Genomic DNA, 17,097 nt, shown 5'->3' with positions numbered 1-17,097 from the left:
TCTATGAGATTTCTATGTTGCTGTTCACACTGGGCATCTTTTGTTGGCTGCATTTTTGAAGATGCAGCTTGTCAATTCTTTTTGCGCTTTTACTGTGTTTTTGAGCTTTTCCAGTCAATAGATTTGACTTAAAAAAAAAAACCCGCGTCTAAACGGTTTTATCACGGGTGCATTTTTTGGGGCCAAAAACGCTGCATCTTAAGATGCACTGTGTGAATATGGCCTAAAAATGACTAATCTGCTGCAGGAAATGCTCCTTTGGGGAGTTTTTTTTAGGAATTTCCCTGTTAGGCTATGTGCGCACGTTGCCATTTTTTTGTGACCACAAAGATGCAGCTTTTTTAGCCGCCAAAAACACACTTGCGGTAAAATCGCACCGCATTTTACCACGTTTTTGTGCATTTTTGCTGCGTCTTTCCAATGCATTCCAACAATGGAAAAACGCAGAAAAGAATTGATTCAATTTTTTTTTTAGCGCAACCAAACAAAACTGCACTGTGCGGGTAACAAAAATGAATTCTCATAGGCTTTGCTGGGGAAGGAAGTGCGTGCAGTTTTGAGGCCATAAATGCACCTGAAAAACGCAGTAAAAAAAGCAGCGTGTGCACATAGCCGTACTGACACATGTCTTGCAGTGGTTTGTTTTGCAGGCTTCTGATTGGACAGTTCCTAATTAGCAGCGGATTCCGGCACAGAAGGGTCGTGCACTTTCCTTTTACTCCGATCAGACATTATTCAAAACCTAAAGTGGAAGAAATGACGGAATAAATGATAAACAAAGAGTTTTTAGAATATTAATGCTTGGGAGACGCTGTCAGGTGTTTTTGCACGGATTGTTTTAGGTGTTTTTGGAGCCGGACCCGCTCCGCTCTGTGCACCCCGCTCTCAGCTCCTCCCCTTCTCTTTACACTGATACATTGTAACAAAACAATCAGTTGTGTGAGTCCCTGCAGCAGCTCAATACGACCGGCTGCTCCCGCAGAGTCTTAGCGGCCACATTGGTGCATTTGTACTTTGCACTCATGTCCGGCCCTCAGTATTCACACCCTTGTTGGGGGTTCGGGACCCCCCATCACTGTGACCTTGTAACATATCAGTATCAGAAATATAATAGTAATGACCCTTGCAGTCTGTTTTCCTCCCGTTTCACGCCTTGTTCTGTGCCCTCAGGTGATCTGCACCCTGGTGGCCGCCTTCCTGCACTTCTTCTTCCTCTCCTCCTTCTGCTGGGTGCTGACGGAGGCATGGCAGTCCTACATGGCAGTGACCGGACGGCTCCGCAACAGGATCATCCGCAAGCGGTTCCTGTGTCTGGGATGGGGTAAGGTTCTGTCTTCTTTTTTTCGCACAAGAGTTTTATATTTTACTCTGCTAAAATCCGTCCAACTCAAGAGAAGATGAACTGCCAGCCCGATGAGGGATCAGATTATAGCTGCCTGTTGAAGTCTATGGAGTGTGGAGGCTGAGGGCTAAGGAACAGAGTGAGCGAGAAACACAGAGCAGAGATAATGGTGCTGCTTTCTAGTTATCTCATCTTAAAGCTGGATTCACAGTTACACTGCTCAGTACCATTGTATAATGTCCTCCATGCTGCTGCTTTCTAGTGTTTTACTCATCTTAAAGCTGAATTCATAGTTTTACTGCTCAGTAGTGTTGTATAATGTCCTCCATGCTGCTGCTTTTATCTCATTTTAAAGCTGGATTCACAGTTACACTGCCCAGTAGTGTTGTATAATGTCCTCCATGCTGCTGCTTTCTAGTATTATCTCATCTTAAAGCTGAATTCATAGTTATACTGCTCAGTACCATTGTATAATGTCCTCCATGCTGCTGCTTTCTAGTGTTGTCTCATCTTAAATCTGGATTCACAGTTATACTGCTCAGTAGTGTTGTATAATGTCCTCCATGCTGCTGCTTTCTAGTGATGTCTTATCTTAAAGCTGGATTCACATATACACTGCTCAGTAGTTTTGTATAATGTCCTCCATGCTGCTGCTTTCTAGTGTTGTCTCATTTTAAGCTGGATTCACAGTTACACTGCTCAGTAGTGTTGTATAATGTCCTCCATGCTGCTGCTTTGTAGTGTTAGCTCATCTTAAAGCTGGATTCACAGTTACACTGCTCAGTACTGTTGTATAATGTCCTCCATGCTGCTGCTTTGTAGTGTTAGCTCATCTTAAAGCTGGATTCACAGTTACACTGCTCAGTACTGTTTTATATTGTCCTCCATGCTGCTGCTTTCTAGTGTTGTCTCATCTTAAGCTGAATTTACAGTTACACTACTCAGTAGTTTTGTATAATGTCCTCCATGCTGCTGCTTTGTAGTGTTAGCTCATCTTAAAGCTGGATTCACAGTTACACTGCTCAGTACTGTTGTATAATGTCCTCCATGCTGCTGCTTTGTAGTGTTAGCTCATCTTAAAGCTGGATTCACAGTTACACTGCTCAGTACTGTTTTATATTGTCCTCCATGCTGCTGCTTTCTAGTGTTGTCTCATCTTAAGCTGAATTTACAGTTACACTACTCAGTAGTTTTGTATAATGTCCTCCATGCTGCTGCTTTCTAGTGTTGTCTCATCTTAAGCTGAATTTATAGTTACACTACTCAGTAGTTTTGTATAATGTCCTCCATGCTGCTGCTTTCTAGTGTTGTCTCATCTTAAAGCTGGATTCACAGTTGCACTGCTCAGTAGTGTATAATGTCCTCCATACTGCTGCTTTCTAGTGTTGTCTTATCTTGAAGCTGGATTCACAGTTACACTGCTCAGTACTGCTGTATAATGTCCTCCATGCTGCTGCTTTTATCTCATCTTAAAGCTTGATTTACAGTTACACTGTTCAGTACCATTGTACAATGTCCTCCATGCTGCTGCTTTCTAGTGTTGTCTCATCTTAAAGCTGGATTCACAGTTACACTGCCAAATAATTCAGCTTCACAATGGGAAAAAAAAACTTTAGGGCTCTTACAGTAAAGAATCCTCATGTATATTGATAATGTGGTGCCCTGCTGCTGAGACCTCCAGTGATCAGCTGTAATCTGTGGATCCTCTGCATATTGGGAGTTGGACACTGTGGAGATCCATGAGTTTTTTGGGATCCATTACATGAGGACACAAGTTGGCGATTATACGGAAAATAGTGAATCTTTTTGTAATGTTAGTTTCCGTGAGCTCCGTGGATTGTTCCGTCTTGGCTTTCGCACTACGAAGGATCCTGCTTTATGGGGTGACGGGAAATGATGGCATCTCATTTGTTTTCTCCTTAATTGCATTGGCTGGAGGTGCTAAAATAAAAAAAAAAAAAAGCACAAATGTAGATTTTCCCTGACCCGCGGAGCGCATTGTGCAAGCACATCGGAAATTAGGAAAATGAATGGGAAATAATTGCAGCGGAATTTGTTTTCTGGCGTAAAGCGGCCAATGGCGGAGATTGAATCTGGCAATTTTCGGAATGCAATTAGTGGAGTCGTAATAATCACGGAACGCATCGCTCCACGAGGCGAAAAGATAACGATGAGCACGGCATCAAAGGAACAAACAAGATACATTATGTTTCATTTTACTTTCCTCCACCCACATAATTCCAGATAGTAAAAGGGGCGAGGGCTCCGCTTTGGACAAGGTTTTTGGTCAATGTGTCCCTCAAGGAAAACAGATCACAGGAGGGCCACATTTGGATAAAGTTTTGCTAACCCATGCCCCTTTTACATGCTCCTTAGCTGATAGCACGCAAGCCGGCTCTCAAGAGTTAACTCCCATCTCGGACATGTTAATCCTTAAGATGCTGCGGTCAAAAGTGACTTTGGAATTTAAGCGGTTTTACAGAAGTCGGAGCTTCCTCTAAAAGTGCAGCAAGGCCCCCATCATGAAATTCTGGGGATTGATTGGTCGTAATGGCGGTCATGATGGTCTACAGGTCTTCAACTGGGCTAGTAAGAATGCTCTACAATTGGGGTGGGAGATGGAAATGAAACTAAATAATAAAAAATATATATATATATATATATATATATATAAAAAAAAAATAAAAACAAAAACCCTTCTGGTATCATGACCAGTGTGATAACACGCTCCGGGATCGCCTTTGCTGGGTTCAAAGGGCACGTATTCACCTCAGGCAGACAGCCGAATTCAAGGTGTAACTGACGCTTGGTCAGGTTTATTGCAGTGAAACATAAACAAAAAGAAAAAAAAACACCAACAAAATAAATCCTTGCCTGTCCGGCGCTAACTATACACGGTGTTATCCTAACTATCAACTGGAGGGCTTCTCCCTTCCAGCTACACCATACAAACATCAGGCACTGCTCCTCACAAGTGTCTCCTACACAGACAGGCTTACTGTGTTCCCAGATGGAGACCCTCCCCCAACTTCCCAGATTCCTTTTACCTCCGTCCTTCACCTCCCATTAATCCATTAGTAGCCAGGTGATCCTGACCAGGCTAAGTCACATAGGACCGATACCGGGGTGAGATATACCTGCCCTCATCCACTAATCCCACATGAGTCTCACATATCCCCCCCCTCTGCTCAGACCACTGCAGCTGAGCAACAGCACCCACAAAACAGTGCACACGAGACAGGGCATCAGCATTCCCCATCCGCACCCCCGGGCGGTGCTCCACTGTAAAACGGTAGGCCTGAAGTGCAAGGAACCACCGGGTCACTCGGCCATTCCGTTCCCTATTCAAGTGCATCCACTTGAGAGGGGCATGGTCAGTGATCAGCCGGAACTTCCTTCCAATCAAGTAATATTTAAGGGACTCTAGAGCCCACTTAATGGCTAAGCATTCTTTTTCCACTATGGCATAGTTGCGTTCATGCTTATTAAGTTTCCGACTAAGATAAAGGACCGGATGTTCCTCTCCGTCCTTCAGTTGCGACAATACAGCCCCTATACCGGCATCAGAAGCGTCCGTTTGGACCACGAACTCGCTGCGGAAGTCAGGAGTCATTAGCACAGGTTGAGAGCAAAGAGCTAGTTTTAAGTTATGGAAGGCTTCTTCGGCTGCCGTGGTCCATTTGATCATGACAGAGTCTTTCCCTTTGGTAAGGTTCGTCAGGGGAACAGCGGTAGTCGCAAAATTGGGAATGAACCGTCGGTAGTAGCCGGCTATTCCCAAAAATGCTCTCACCTGCTTCTTGTTGACTGGTTGCGGCCAGTTCTGAATGGCTTGTATCTTGTCAATCTGGGGTTTAACAATTCCCCTCCCAATTACGTATCCCAAATACCGGGCTTCTTCCAGCCCGATATGACATTTCTTGGGGTTTGCTGTTAGACCCGCCTCCCGCAGGTCCTCAATCACAGCCTCTAGTTTCTGGAGGTGCGTCTCCCAGTCCAGGCTGTAAATGACTATGTCATCCAAATACGCAGAAGCATACTGCCTATGGGGCCTCAGGACTCGGTCCATCAACCTTTGAAAGGTTGCCGGTGCCCCGTGTAGTCCAAACGGCATATACACATACTGGTATAAACCTTCCGGTGTAGAAAACGCGGTTTTCTCTTTAGCGGCCTCTGTTAGTGGGATCTGCCAATAGCCCTTCGTTAAGTCTAGGGTCGTGATATACCGGGCTTTTCCAAGCCGATCTATTAATTCATCGACCCGTGGCATAGGGTATGCATCAAATTTGGAGACCGCATTTAATCTCCTGAAGTCATTGCAGAATCTAATGGAGCCGTCTGGTTTCGGTATTAACACAATCGGACTCGACCAGGCGCTATGCGATTCCTCGATTACACCTAACTCTAACATGGTCTTCACTTCTCGGGAGACAGCTTCCCGCCGAGCCTCCGGTATTCGGTAGGGCTTTACCTGAACTGTTACCCCAGGCTCTGTTATGATGTCATGTTTAATGAGAGTGGTCTGCCCGGGCTTTTCCGAGAAAAACTCGTGATTGTTGATTACAAACTGCTTGACGTCGGTCTTTTGCCGCTCCGACAGAGTCTCCGCCGTCCCGACATCCGGTATGGTCTGCTTGCAGACCGGAAGGGCCAGATCTGCTGACAGAGCTGGACGGTCCTTCCAGGGTTTTATCAGATTCACGTGATAAATCTGTTCAGGCTTCCTTTTACCAGCCTGGTACACTTTGTAGTTTACCTCACCCACCCGTTCCTTAATTTCAAAGGGGCCTTGCCACTTTGCCAGAAATTTGCTTTCTGCCGTGGGGACCAGGATCAACACCCTATCTCCGGGTGCAAAAGTACGGATCTTGGCCCCCCTATCATAAATCCTTTTCTGTGCTCCTTGAGCCTGTATCATATGCTCTTTAACGATGGGCATCACTGCCGCAATACGGTCCTGCATTTGGGTTACATGGTCTATTACGCTTTTGAACGGGGTGACCTGTCCCTCCCAGGTTTCTTTAGCGACATCTAACAGACCACGGGGACGTCGGGCATACAGAAGCTCGAAAGGAGAGAACCCGGTGGAAGACTGGGGCACCTCCCGGATGGCAAAAAGCAAATACGGGAGTAAGTAGTCCCAGTTCTTCCCGTCCTTGTCTATCGCCTTACGGAGCATCTGTTTCAAAGTTTTGTTAAACCGTTCGACCAGTCCGTCCGTTTGAGGGTGATACACGGAGGTGCGTAACTGTGCTATTTGTAACAGCCTGCAGAGTTCTTTCATTACTTTAGACATAAAGGGGGTTCCTTGGTCTGTGAGTATTTGTTTTGGGACACCAACCCGACTAAACACATGGACCAGCTCCTTGGCAATGGTCTTGGTGGCCGTGTTACGCAAAGGGATGGCCTCGGGGTAACGAGTGGCATAATCCAAGATGACAAGGATGTGCTGGTGTCCTCGTGCAGACTTGGGGAGGGGTCCAACTAAATCCATCCCAATTCTCTCAAATGGGATCTCGATGATAGGCAGAGGTACTAAGGGGCTACAGAAACGGGGCCTAGGCGCAGAGATTTGGCAGTCGGGACAAGACTCGCAATAGGTGCGAATATCGTGATGCATGCCGGGCCAAACAAAACAGTGTAATATCCTTTCGGTAGTTTTCTGGACCCCCAGGTGTCCCCCCATCATGTGTCCGTGTGCCAGGTCCAGCACTCTCCGCCTGTAGGCTCTCGGCACAACCAATCGTTGTACTGTGTCATCCCCCTTCTTCTCTATCTGATAGAGAAAGTCATTCTCCAGTGCCATGTAGGGGTAAGACAGCCTAGTACCTGCATCCACCTGCACCCCGTTTATCATTTTAACATTTTTTATAGCCTGAGAAAGGGTAGGATCTCTCATTTGCTCACTTTGGAAGTCATCTTTCTGAACTTCCAAATTCAGCCCAGAGGAAGGGGGACAGCCACCCGTGTCCGCCTCTGCCCCGGGTTCATCGGAATCACCCGCCAGAACTGAAAAGGGGAACTGGGGGTTGTTTTCAGCGGATTCCTCCTCTGAACCCTCTTGTGGGGCATCCTCTAGTGGCTCCGGGCCCACACAAGGTGTGGGAGAAGGATCATCTGTGCGGCTACCCTGGGGTACTAATTGGTTCTCCCACAACTGCCAGAAGTGGGGAAAATCCCTGCCCAAAATGATATCATGCAATAGGGCTGGTACTAGTCCCACCTTATGATGCACAGACCCATAGGGCGTAGTAATGCAGGAGACCGTTGTGAGGTACGAGCAGGTGTCTCCATGCACACATGTCACAGAAAATTTATCTGACGGTCCCATCGGGACTGCTACCAGACTGGCCTTTACCAGAGTCACCACACTTCCCGAGTCTAATAGTGCAACAACAGTATTGCCATCAATGGACACTTCACACAGGTGTTTTTTCATATCGCCTTGACATGCAGCAACACACACTACCCGTGCAACCATAGCCCTGCGTTTTTCAAAGTCCGTGACATCACACTGCATCGGTTCTGCAGTTACTGGACAGTTTGCAGCAATGTGGCCCGCCTCCTGGCAGCGGAAACACCTCACGGGCCCCTTGCTAAGACCATAGTTTGGCACCTTAGCCCTCACAGGGCCAGCAGTCCTGTTTTCCTCCTCCACTGCCTTAGAATATTTTCCTCCTCCCCATGACCCTGGAACAGTCTTACCAGATCCTCGTCGAGAAGGGGAAGAGCGAGGATGTGTAGCATCGTCCATAAGTCCTTCTGCCAAGGAATAACGCTCCACTAGATCCACTAGCTGATCCGCTGTCGTGGGGTTTCCATGGCTTACCCACCTCTTCAGAGATGGCGGTAGAGCTCTTAGGTATTTATCAAGAACGATTCTTTGTACCATCTCTGGCGCCGTCAAAACCTCGGGCTGTAGCCATTTCTTGGTCAAGTGAATGAGGTCAAACATCTGTGACCGCGGTGGTTTATCGGGCTGATAAGTCCATTGATGAACTCTCTGTGCTCGCACGGCCGTCGTCACTCCAAGCCGGGCAAGGATCTCGGCTTTTAGTTTATCAAAGTCATGCGCTGCTTCAGGCTCAAGATCAAAGTAGGCTTTTTGGGCCTCACCTGCCAGAAACGGTGCAAGCAAGTCGGCCCATCGCTCCTTTGGCCACTTTTCCCGCTCCGCCGTCCGTTCAAACGTGGTCAGGTAAGCTTCCACATCGTCCTCTGTGGTTAATTTCTGCCAGCACCGACTCACATGAATCACCCTCTGGTCAGCCTCCGCATTACTCTCCGGTACGGTCGCCAGACGCTGCGCCACCTGCTGAAAAAGTTGGCGGTCTTTAACCGTCGATTCCACCAGTTCCTTCAACTGTGCCGACATCAAGCGATTAGCCTCCTGCTGCACAGCTGCGGATTGTACCAGCACTTTCACCACGTCATCCATTATGATGCGCTGTAACGTGCTGCCCGCATTCTCCACCACAATGTGATAACACGCTCCGGGATCGCCTTTGCTGGGTTCAAAGGGCACGTATTCACCTCAGGCAGACAGCCGAATTCAAGGTGTAACTGACGCTTGGTCAGGTTTATTGCAGTGAAACATAAACAAAAAGAAAAAAAAACACCAACAAAATAAATCCTTGCCTGTCCGGCGCTAACTATACACGGTGTTATCCTAACTATCAACTGGAGGGCTTCTCCCTTCCAGCTACACCATACAAACATCAGGCACTGCTCCTCACAAGTGTCTCCTACACAGACAGGCTTACTGTGTTCCCAGATGGAGACCCTCCCCCAACTTCCCAGATTCCTTTTACCTCCGTCCTTCACCTCCCATTAATCCATTAGTAGCCAGGTGATCCTGACCAGGCTAAGTCACATAGGACCGATACCGGGGTGAGATATACCTGCCCTCATCCACTAATCCCACATGAGTCTCACACCAGGGATAATAAATAAAATTAATATAAATAAGAGAAAAAAAAAAAAAAAAAACTGGAATTGCTGTGTCATGAGGCGTGATAATAAATAACATTAAAATAGATAAAAAAAAAAAAACAAAAGAAATAAAAAGAAAAACCCTTCTGGCATTATGACGCTTAATAATAATAATAATAATAATAATAAAAAATAAAATTAATACAAATAAACTATAAAAAAGAAATCTGGCATTGCTCTGTCATGACGCGTAATAATAAAAAACATTAAAATAGATAAAAAAAAAAAACAAGAAATAAAAACAAAAACCCACTTGGCATCTCTGTTTCATGACCAAAGTACCAAAGTTATTAAATAAAGTAATTAAATTTATATAAATTAAAAAAAACAAAAAAAACCACCTGGCACTGCTGTCATGACCAGAGATAAAAAAAAACAAATTGAACTAAATAAATAATAAAATAGATAAATAAAAACAAAAACACAGCTGGCATCGCTGGGTCACCAGAGTTAATTAAAATTAAACTAATAAAAATAAATATATATATATATATATATATATACATATATATATATATATATAATATATAGTTTAATTAAAAAAAATACATGTAAAAAAATTGTATAAAAATAAAAAACCCACCTGACATCACTGCGTCATGATCAGAGATAATAAATACATTTAAGCTAAATTAAAGGGAACCTGTCATCAGAAATTTTGCACTAAACCTAAAAGCTTCCCCCTCTGCAGCTCCTGGGCTGCATTCTGGAGAGGTTCCTGTTGTTCTTGTGCCCCCTTTCTGACTAAAATAAAGACTTTGTAAAGTGGTACCTTTTTGTATTCAGATCTTGATAATGGTACACGGGGGCGGGCTCTCTGGTGGCCATTAGTCTGCCTCCCTGTTGCTTTAGGCCATCCCCCATCGCGCAATTTCAAAGAGGTGACGTGAGGTAAGCTGGCCAGCACTTGCGCAGAACGATGGAGGCGGCGGTGGAAGCGGCGGTGAAAGCGCGAGCACGAGGTTATGGGCGGGTACTTGCTGATGAAAGTCACAGCGCCACCCATAATCTCGCGCATGCGCAACACGTCAACAGCGGTCACACTGTGCACATTGCACAGTCCCGCAAGAGTGGCACGGCGCATGCGCGAGATTATGGGCGGCCATAATCTCGCGCATGCGCTGTGCCACTCTTGCGGTACTGCAATGTGCAGTGTGACCGCTGGTGACGTGTTGCGCATGCGCGAGATTATGGGCAGCGCTGTGACTTTCATCAGCAAGTACCCGCCCATAATTTCGTGATTGCGCTTTCACCGCCGCCTCCACCATTTTGCGCAAGGGGGGCACAAGAACAACAGGAACCTTGCTAGAATGCAGCCCAGGAGCTGCAGAGGGGGAAGCTTTTAGGTTTAGTGCAAAATTTCTGATGACAGGTTCCCTTTAAAAACAAAAACCATCTTGTCATCGCTGTGTCATGACCAGTAATAGTAAATAAAATTAAACTGAATTAAAAAACAAACAAAAAAACACTTGGCATCCCTATGTCATGACCAGAGTTATTAAGCAATATTAAACTAAATAAAAAACAAACAAACTGGCATCGCTGTGTCATGACCAGAGACAATCAAAAAAACTAACTAAATAAATAAAAACAAAAACTTTCCTGGCATCACTGTATCATGACCATTGGTATTAATTAAAATTAAACTAAATAAAAAATATATAAAAAAAAGAAAACACCTGTCACCGATGTGTTATCACCAACATTAATAAATAAAATTAAATTAAATAATAAAAATTAAAACAAAAACCCACTTGTCATTGCTGTGTCATAACCAAAGTTATTAAATAAAATTAAACTAAATGAAAAAAAACAAAAAGGAAAAACACCTGGAAGTGCTGTGTCTTCACTAGAGATAATTGAAAAAAATAATATAAAATAAATAATTAAATAAGTAAAAACAAAAACAAACCTGACATTGCTGTGTCATATAGATATGTATAAATTAAAAAAAAAAACAAAACAAACCTTCATTGGTGTGTCATAACCAGAGTTAATAACTAAAGTTAAACTAAATAGAAAACAAAAAACCCCTTGCCATCGATGTGTCACGACCAGTTATTAAATAAAATTAAGCTAAATAAAAAAAACAAACACGTGCATTCATGTGTCATAAACAGAGATAATAAATAAAATTAAACTAAATAAAATAAAGTTAAAAAAGTAAGAAATACTTGGCATCACTGTGTCATGAGCAGAGATAATAAAAAAAATGAACAAAATAAATAATAATATAAATAAATAAAAAATCACCAGGTATTGCTGTGTCATGACCAGAGGTATTAATTAAATTTAAACTAAATTAAAAAATATATCAAAATTAAATTAAAACAAGAACCCACCTGACATCGATGTGTAATTACCAGAGTTAATAAATAAAAGTAAACTAAATAAAAAAAAAAACGAAAAACAAAACCCTCACGGCATCACTGTGTTGTCACCACTAGAGTTATTTAATAAAATTAAGCCAAATTTTATATATATATATATATATATATATATATATATATATATATATATATATAATTTTAACACTGTCATTATCAGGGTTATTAAATAAAATTAAGCAAAATAAAAAATTCAGAATTGCTGTTTTACTTTTTATTTTTTTCTCCTGCCTTACTGAGGAGTAATTTAAATAAATAAATAAATTAAAAGTGCACATGCCACAACTAAATCATGAGCAATAAAAGTTGTTCCTGCAAACAAATAACAAAAAAATCCCGAGTCATCACTTCACTGACCGGAAAATAGAAAATATCAGGATCTCTAAAATAGAGCTCTGAAAAAGGAAATTATTAAGAAAAAAAGTTTTATTTTTTAGCAAAAAAAAAAAAAATTAACAGTGCAAAAATAAATATTGTTCATTACATAATTCAAACCCCAGAAAACACAAAACCTCCTGTAAAAATAAAAATAAAAAAAAACCATATAAACTGCAGCCGTCCTCTGCTCGTTTCTCCCTTTCCTGCTCAGTGAGGCGTTCTCTATCGCTATCAGTGATTAATAATCTCAGGGTTCTGACCTCTGGGACTCCCACTGATGATACCAATGATTACGTGATTAAGGGGTTGATCCCATCCCCCCTTTCCCACCATCCCTTGTGTCCATGTTCATCCTCCTGATTCATGAATAGAATGCCAGTGGAGTGTCAGTGAGGACTGACAACCGGGAGCAGTGAGGACTGACAGCCGGGAGCAGTGAGGACTGACAGCCGGGAGCAGTGAGGACTGACAGCCGGGAGCAGTGAGGACTGACAGCCGGGAGCAGTGAGGACTGACAGCCGGGAGCAGTGAGGACTGACAGCCGGGAGCAGTGAGGACTGACAGCCGGGAGCAGTGAGGACTGACAGCCGGGAGCAGTGAGGACTGACAGCCGGGAGCAGTGAGGACTGACAGCCGGGAGCAGTGAGGACTGACAGCCGGGAGCAGTGAGGACTGACAGCCGGGAGCAGTGAGGACTGACAGCCGGGAGCAGTGAGGACTGACAGCCGGGAGCAGTGATGACTGACAGCCAAGAGCAGTGAGGACTGACAGCCGGGAGCAGTGAGGACTGACAGCCGGGAGCAGTGAGGACTGACAACCGGGAGCAGTGACCCCCTGCGCAGATCACCCCAGACTCTTCTGTGCTGATAGATGGAGATTATTAGCCCTGAATAATAGATACTCTCAGGCCTGCGCTGTATCAGCCGCCGAAGCTCCCGGCACCGGAGCACGTTCCTCTTCATAATGAATGGGATGTAGCAGAGCTGAGCGCACACAGCTCTGCAGAGGAGCGGCACACACAGCTCTGCAGAGGAACGGCACACAGCTCTGCAGAGGAACGGCACATACAGCTCTGCAAAGGAGCGCATATACAGCTCTGCAGAGGAACGGCACACACACAGCTCTGCAGAGGAACGGCACACACATGGCTCTGCAGAGGAGCGGCACACACACAGCTCTGCAGAGGAGCGGCACACACACAGCTCTGCAGAGGAACGGCACACACACGGCTCTACAGAGGAGCGGCACACACACAGCTCTGCAGAGGAGCGGCACACACAGAGCTCTGCAGAGGAACGGCACACACATGGCTCTGCAGAGGAGCGGCACACACACAGCTCTGCAGAGGAGCGGCACACACACAGCTCTGCAGAGGAACGGCACACACATGGCTCTGCAGAGGAGCGGCACACACACAGCTCTGCAGAGGAGCGGCACACACACAGCTCTGCAGAGGAACGGCACACACACGGCTCTACAGAGGAGCGGCACACACACAGCTCTGCAGAGGAGCGGCACACACAGAGCTCTGCAGAGGAACGGCACACACACGGCTCTGCAGAGGAGCGGCACACAGCTCTGCAGAGGAACGGCACACACACAGCTCTGCAGAGGAACGGCACACACACGGCTCTGCAGAGGAGCGGCACACAGCTCTGCAGAGGAGCGGCACACACAGCTCTGCAGAGGAGCCGCACACAGCTCTGCAGAGGAGCGGCACATACAGCTCTGCAAAGGACCGGCATACACACAGCTCTGCAAAGGAGCACATATACAGCTCTGCAGAGGAGCGGCACACAGCTCTGCAGAGGAGCGGCACACACAGCTCTGCAGAGGAGCGGCACACACAGCTCTGCAGAGGAGCCGCGCACACAGCTGTGCAGAGGAGCGACGCACACAGCTCTGCAGAGGAGCGGCATACACAGCTCTGCAGAGGAGCGGCACACACAGCTCTGCAGAGGAGCGGCACACACAGCTCTGCAGAGGAGCGGCACACACACGGCTCTGCAGAGGAGCGGCACACACAGCTCTGCAGAGGAGCGGCGCACACAGCTCTGCAGAGGAGCGGTGCACACAGCTCTGCAGAGAAGCTTCACACACAGCTCTGCAGAGGAGCGGCACACACAGCTCTGCAGAAGAGCGGCACACAGCTCTGCAGAGGAGCGGCGCACACATAGCTCTGCAGAGGAGCCGCGCACACAGCTCTGCAGAGGAGCGGCGCACACAGCTCTGCAGAGGAGCGGCGCACACAGCTCTGCAGAGGAGCGGCGCACACAGCTCTGCAGAGGAGCGGCGCACACAGCTCTGCAGAGGAGCGGCACACAGCTCTGCAGAGGAGCGGCGCACACAGCTCTGCAGAGGAGCGACGCACACAGCTCTGCAGAGGAGCGACGCACACAGCTCTGCAGAGGAGCGACGCACACAGCTCTGCAGAGGAGCGACACACACAGCTCTGCAAAGGAGCGCATATACAGCTCTGCAGAGGAACGGCACACACACAGCTCTGCAGAGGAACGGCGCACACAGCTCTGCAGAGGAGCGACACACACAGCTCTGCAGAGGAGCCCATATACAGCTCTGCAGAGGAACGGCACACACACAGCTCTGCAGAGGAACGGCGCACACAGCTCTGCAGAGGAGCGGCGCACACAGCTCTGCAGAGGAGCGGCACACACAATACACTGGCTTCTCTTTTTGGACTAAATTAATTTTAACAGAGTTTCTGACTGCAGCAAAAATCAGATTATCTGTTACTGTAATAATCTGATAATCCCGGAGTATCTAACCCTATAAATGTGATAATGTCCACTGAGCCATGTATCTAATCCTATCCTGTGTGATACTGTCTGCTGAGCTGTGTATCTAATCCTCTCCTGTGTGATACTGTCTGCTGAGCTGTATCTAATCCTATCCTGTGTGATACTGTCTGCTGAGCTGTGTATCTAATCCTATCCTGTGTGATACTGTCTGCTGAGCTGTGTATCTAATCCTCTCCTGTGTGATACTGTCTGCTGAGCCGTGTATCTAATGTTATCCTGTGTGATACTGTCTGCAGGGCCATGTATCTAATCCTCTCCTGTGTGATACTGTCTGCTGAGCTGTATCTAATCCTCTCCTGTGTGATACTGTCTGCTGAGCTGTGTATGTAATCCTCTCCTGTGTGATACTGTCTGCTGAGCTGTGTATCTAATCCTCTCCTGTGTGATATTGTCTGCTGAGCCGTGTATCTAATCCTCTCCTGTGTGATACTGTCTGCTGAGCTGTATATCTAATCCTCTCCTGTGTGATACTGTCTGCTGAGCTGTATATCTAATCCTCTCCTGTGTGATACTGTCTGCTGAGCTGTGTATCTAATCCTCTCCTGTGTGATACTGTCTGCTGAGCTATGTATCTAATCCTCTCCTGTGTGATACTGTCTGCTGAGCTGTATATCTAATCCTCTCCTGTGTGATACTGTCTGCTGAGCCGTGTATCTAATCCTCTCCTGTGTGATACTGTCTGCTGAGCTGTGTATCTAATCCTCTCCTGTGTGATACTGCCTGCTGAGCTGTATCTAATCCTCTCCTGTGTGATACTGTCTGCTGAGCTGTGTATCTAATCCTCTCCTGTGTGATACTGTCTGCTGAGCCGTGTATCTAATCCTGTCCTGTGTGATACTGTCTGCTGAGCTGTGTATCTAATCCTCTCCTGTGTGATACTGTCTGCTGAGCTGTGTATGTAATCCTCTCCTGTGTGATACTGTCTGCTGAGCTGTGTATCTAATCCTCTCCTGTGTGATATTGTCTGCTGAGCCGTGTATCTAATCCTCTCCTGTGTGATACTGTCTGCTGAGCCGTGTATCTAATCCTATCCTGTGTGATACTGTCTGCTGAGCCGTGTATCTAATCCTCTCCTGTGTGATACTGTCTGCTGAGCTGTGTATCTAATCCTCTCCTGTGTGATATTGTCTGCTGAGCTGTGTATCTAATCCTCTCCTGTGTGATACTGCCTGCTGAGCTGTATCTAATCCTCTCCTGTGTGATACTGCCTGCTGAGCTGTATCTAATCCTCTCCTGTGTGATACTGCCTGCTGAGCTGTATCTAATCCTCTCCTGTGTGATACTGCCTGCTGAGCTGTATCTAATCCTCTCCTGTGTGATACTGTCTGCTGAGCTGTATCTAATCCGGTGGTTTCTCCTCTTTCAGGTCTTCCCGCTTTGGTGGTGGCGATATCTGTCGGCTTCACGAAGGCGAAGGGCTACGGATCGGCCAATTAGTGAGTGACCTTCACACGGATTCTTTTCCTGACGTCTCAGATTTGCATTTTTTTTGTTGTTTTTTTTGTTGTTTTTTTATCTTGTAATTCTGTATAAAATGTAAATTTAGATTTCAGAATCAAAAATGACCTTCAAATATTTTTTCTGTGATTTTTTTTTTTTTTTTTCCCCCATGACAGCGGGGCGAGGGAAGATCCCTTTAAATCCTTCTTATTTGAGGCACAGGACACATTTATGGCCAAAACTTCACCTGATACAATGTATATATCTTCAGGCCCCGCCCCTGCCTTGCTGCTCCTCCCCATTGTAGATGCTCCTCCCATGTGTCAGTTTTCTGATCTTTTCCTTATTGGTGGTTTAATAATCAGCAGTTTATCATCATTCTGGCTGATGTGATGGGAATCATCTTTTCATCTGCTGACGTCCTGCAAGTGAGCAGAGCTGCAGTGTAAAGCATGGAGGAGACGCAGAGCAGCATGTGGAGCCTCTGTAGAAATAGCTGGTGGACTTCAGACCATGCAGTCACTGATCTCCACAGACTGGAACCACTGAGCATCGCTTTCCTCTGGTGGAGCAGAGCTGCAGTGTAAAGTATGGCGGATGGAGCAGCAGCTGATCAGACAAGGGGAGGATTAAACAAGACTCCGCCTTTTAGCCTGTGACGCTGTTTCTGGGAGGAAGTGGACGCATTTTCTACCCTTAGACAATCCCTTTAAATTGGGGAGAACATCAGCTGAATCCT

The 17,097-nt window shown here is 46.1% G+C and overlaps 1 protein-coding gene across 4 annotated transcripts in view; it reads left to right on the top strand.

Moving 5' to 3' along the window:
* Positions 1–17,097, top strand: part of ADGRB1 (adhesion G protein-coupled receptor B1) — a 719,771-nt gene that overhangs the window by 616,994 nt on the left and 85,680 nt on the right. For all 4 annotated transcript variants that reach the window (XM_075352815.1, XM_075352814.1, XM_075352813.1 and 1 more), the window contains exons 21-22: positions 1,171–1,321; positions 16,285–16,354. In XM_075352815.1, the coding sequence (XP_075208930.1) occupies positions 1,171–1,321; positions 16,285–16,354 (221 nt within the window). The remainder of the gene's footprint in view (positions 1–1,170; positions 1,322–16,284; positions 16,355–17,097) is intronic.

This window comes from Anomaloglossus baeobatrachus, chromosome 6 (genome assembly GCF_048569485.1).
Source record: "Anomaloglossus baeobatrachus isolate aAnoBae1 chromosome 6, aAnoBae1.hap1, whole genome shotgun sequence".
Taxonomy (NCBI): Eukaryota; Metazoa; Chordata; class Amphibia; order Anura; family Aromobatidae; genus Anomaloglossus; species Anomaloglossus baeobatrachus.
The sequence above is the reverse complement of the archived record's forward strand: the minus strand, read 5'-3'. Positions and strand labels throughout refer to the sequence as shown.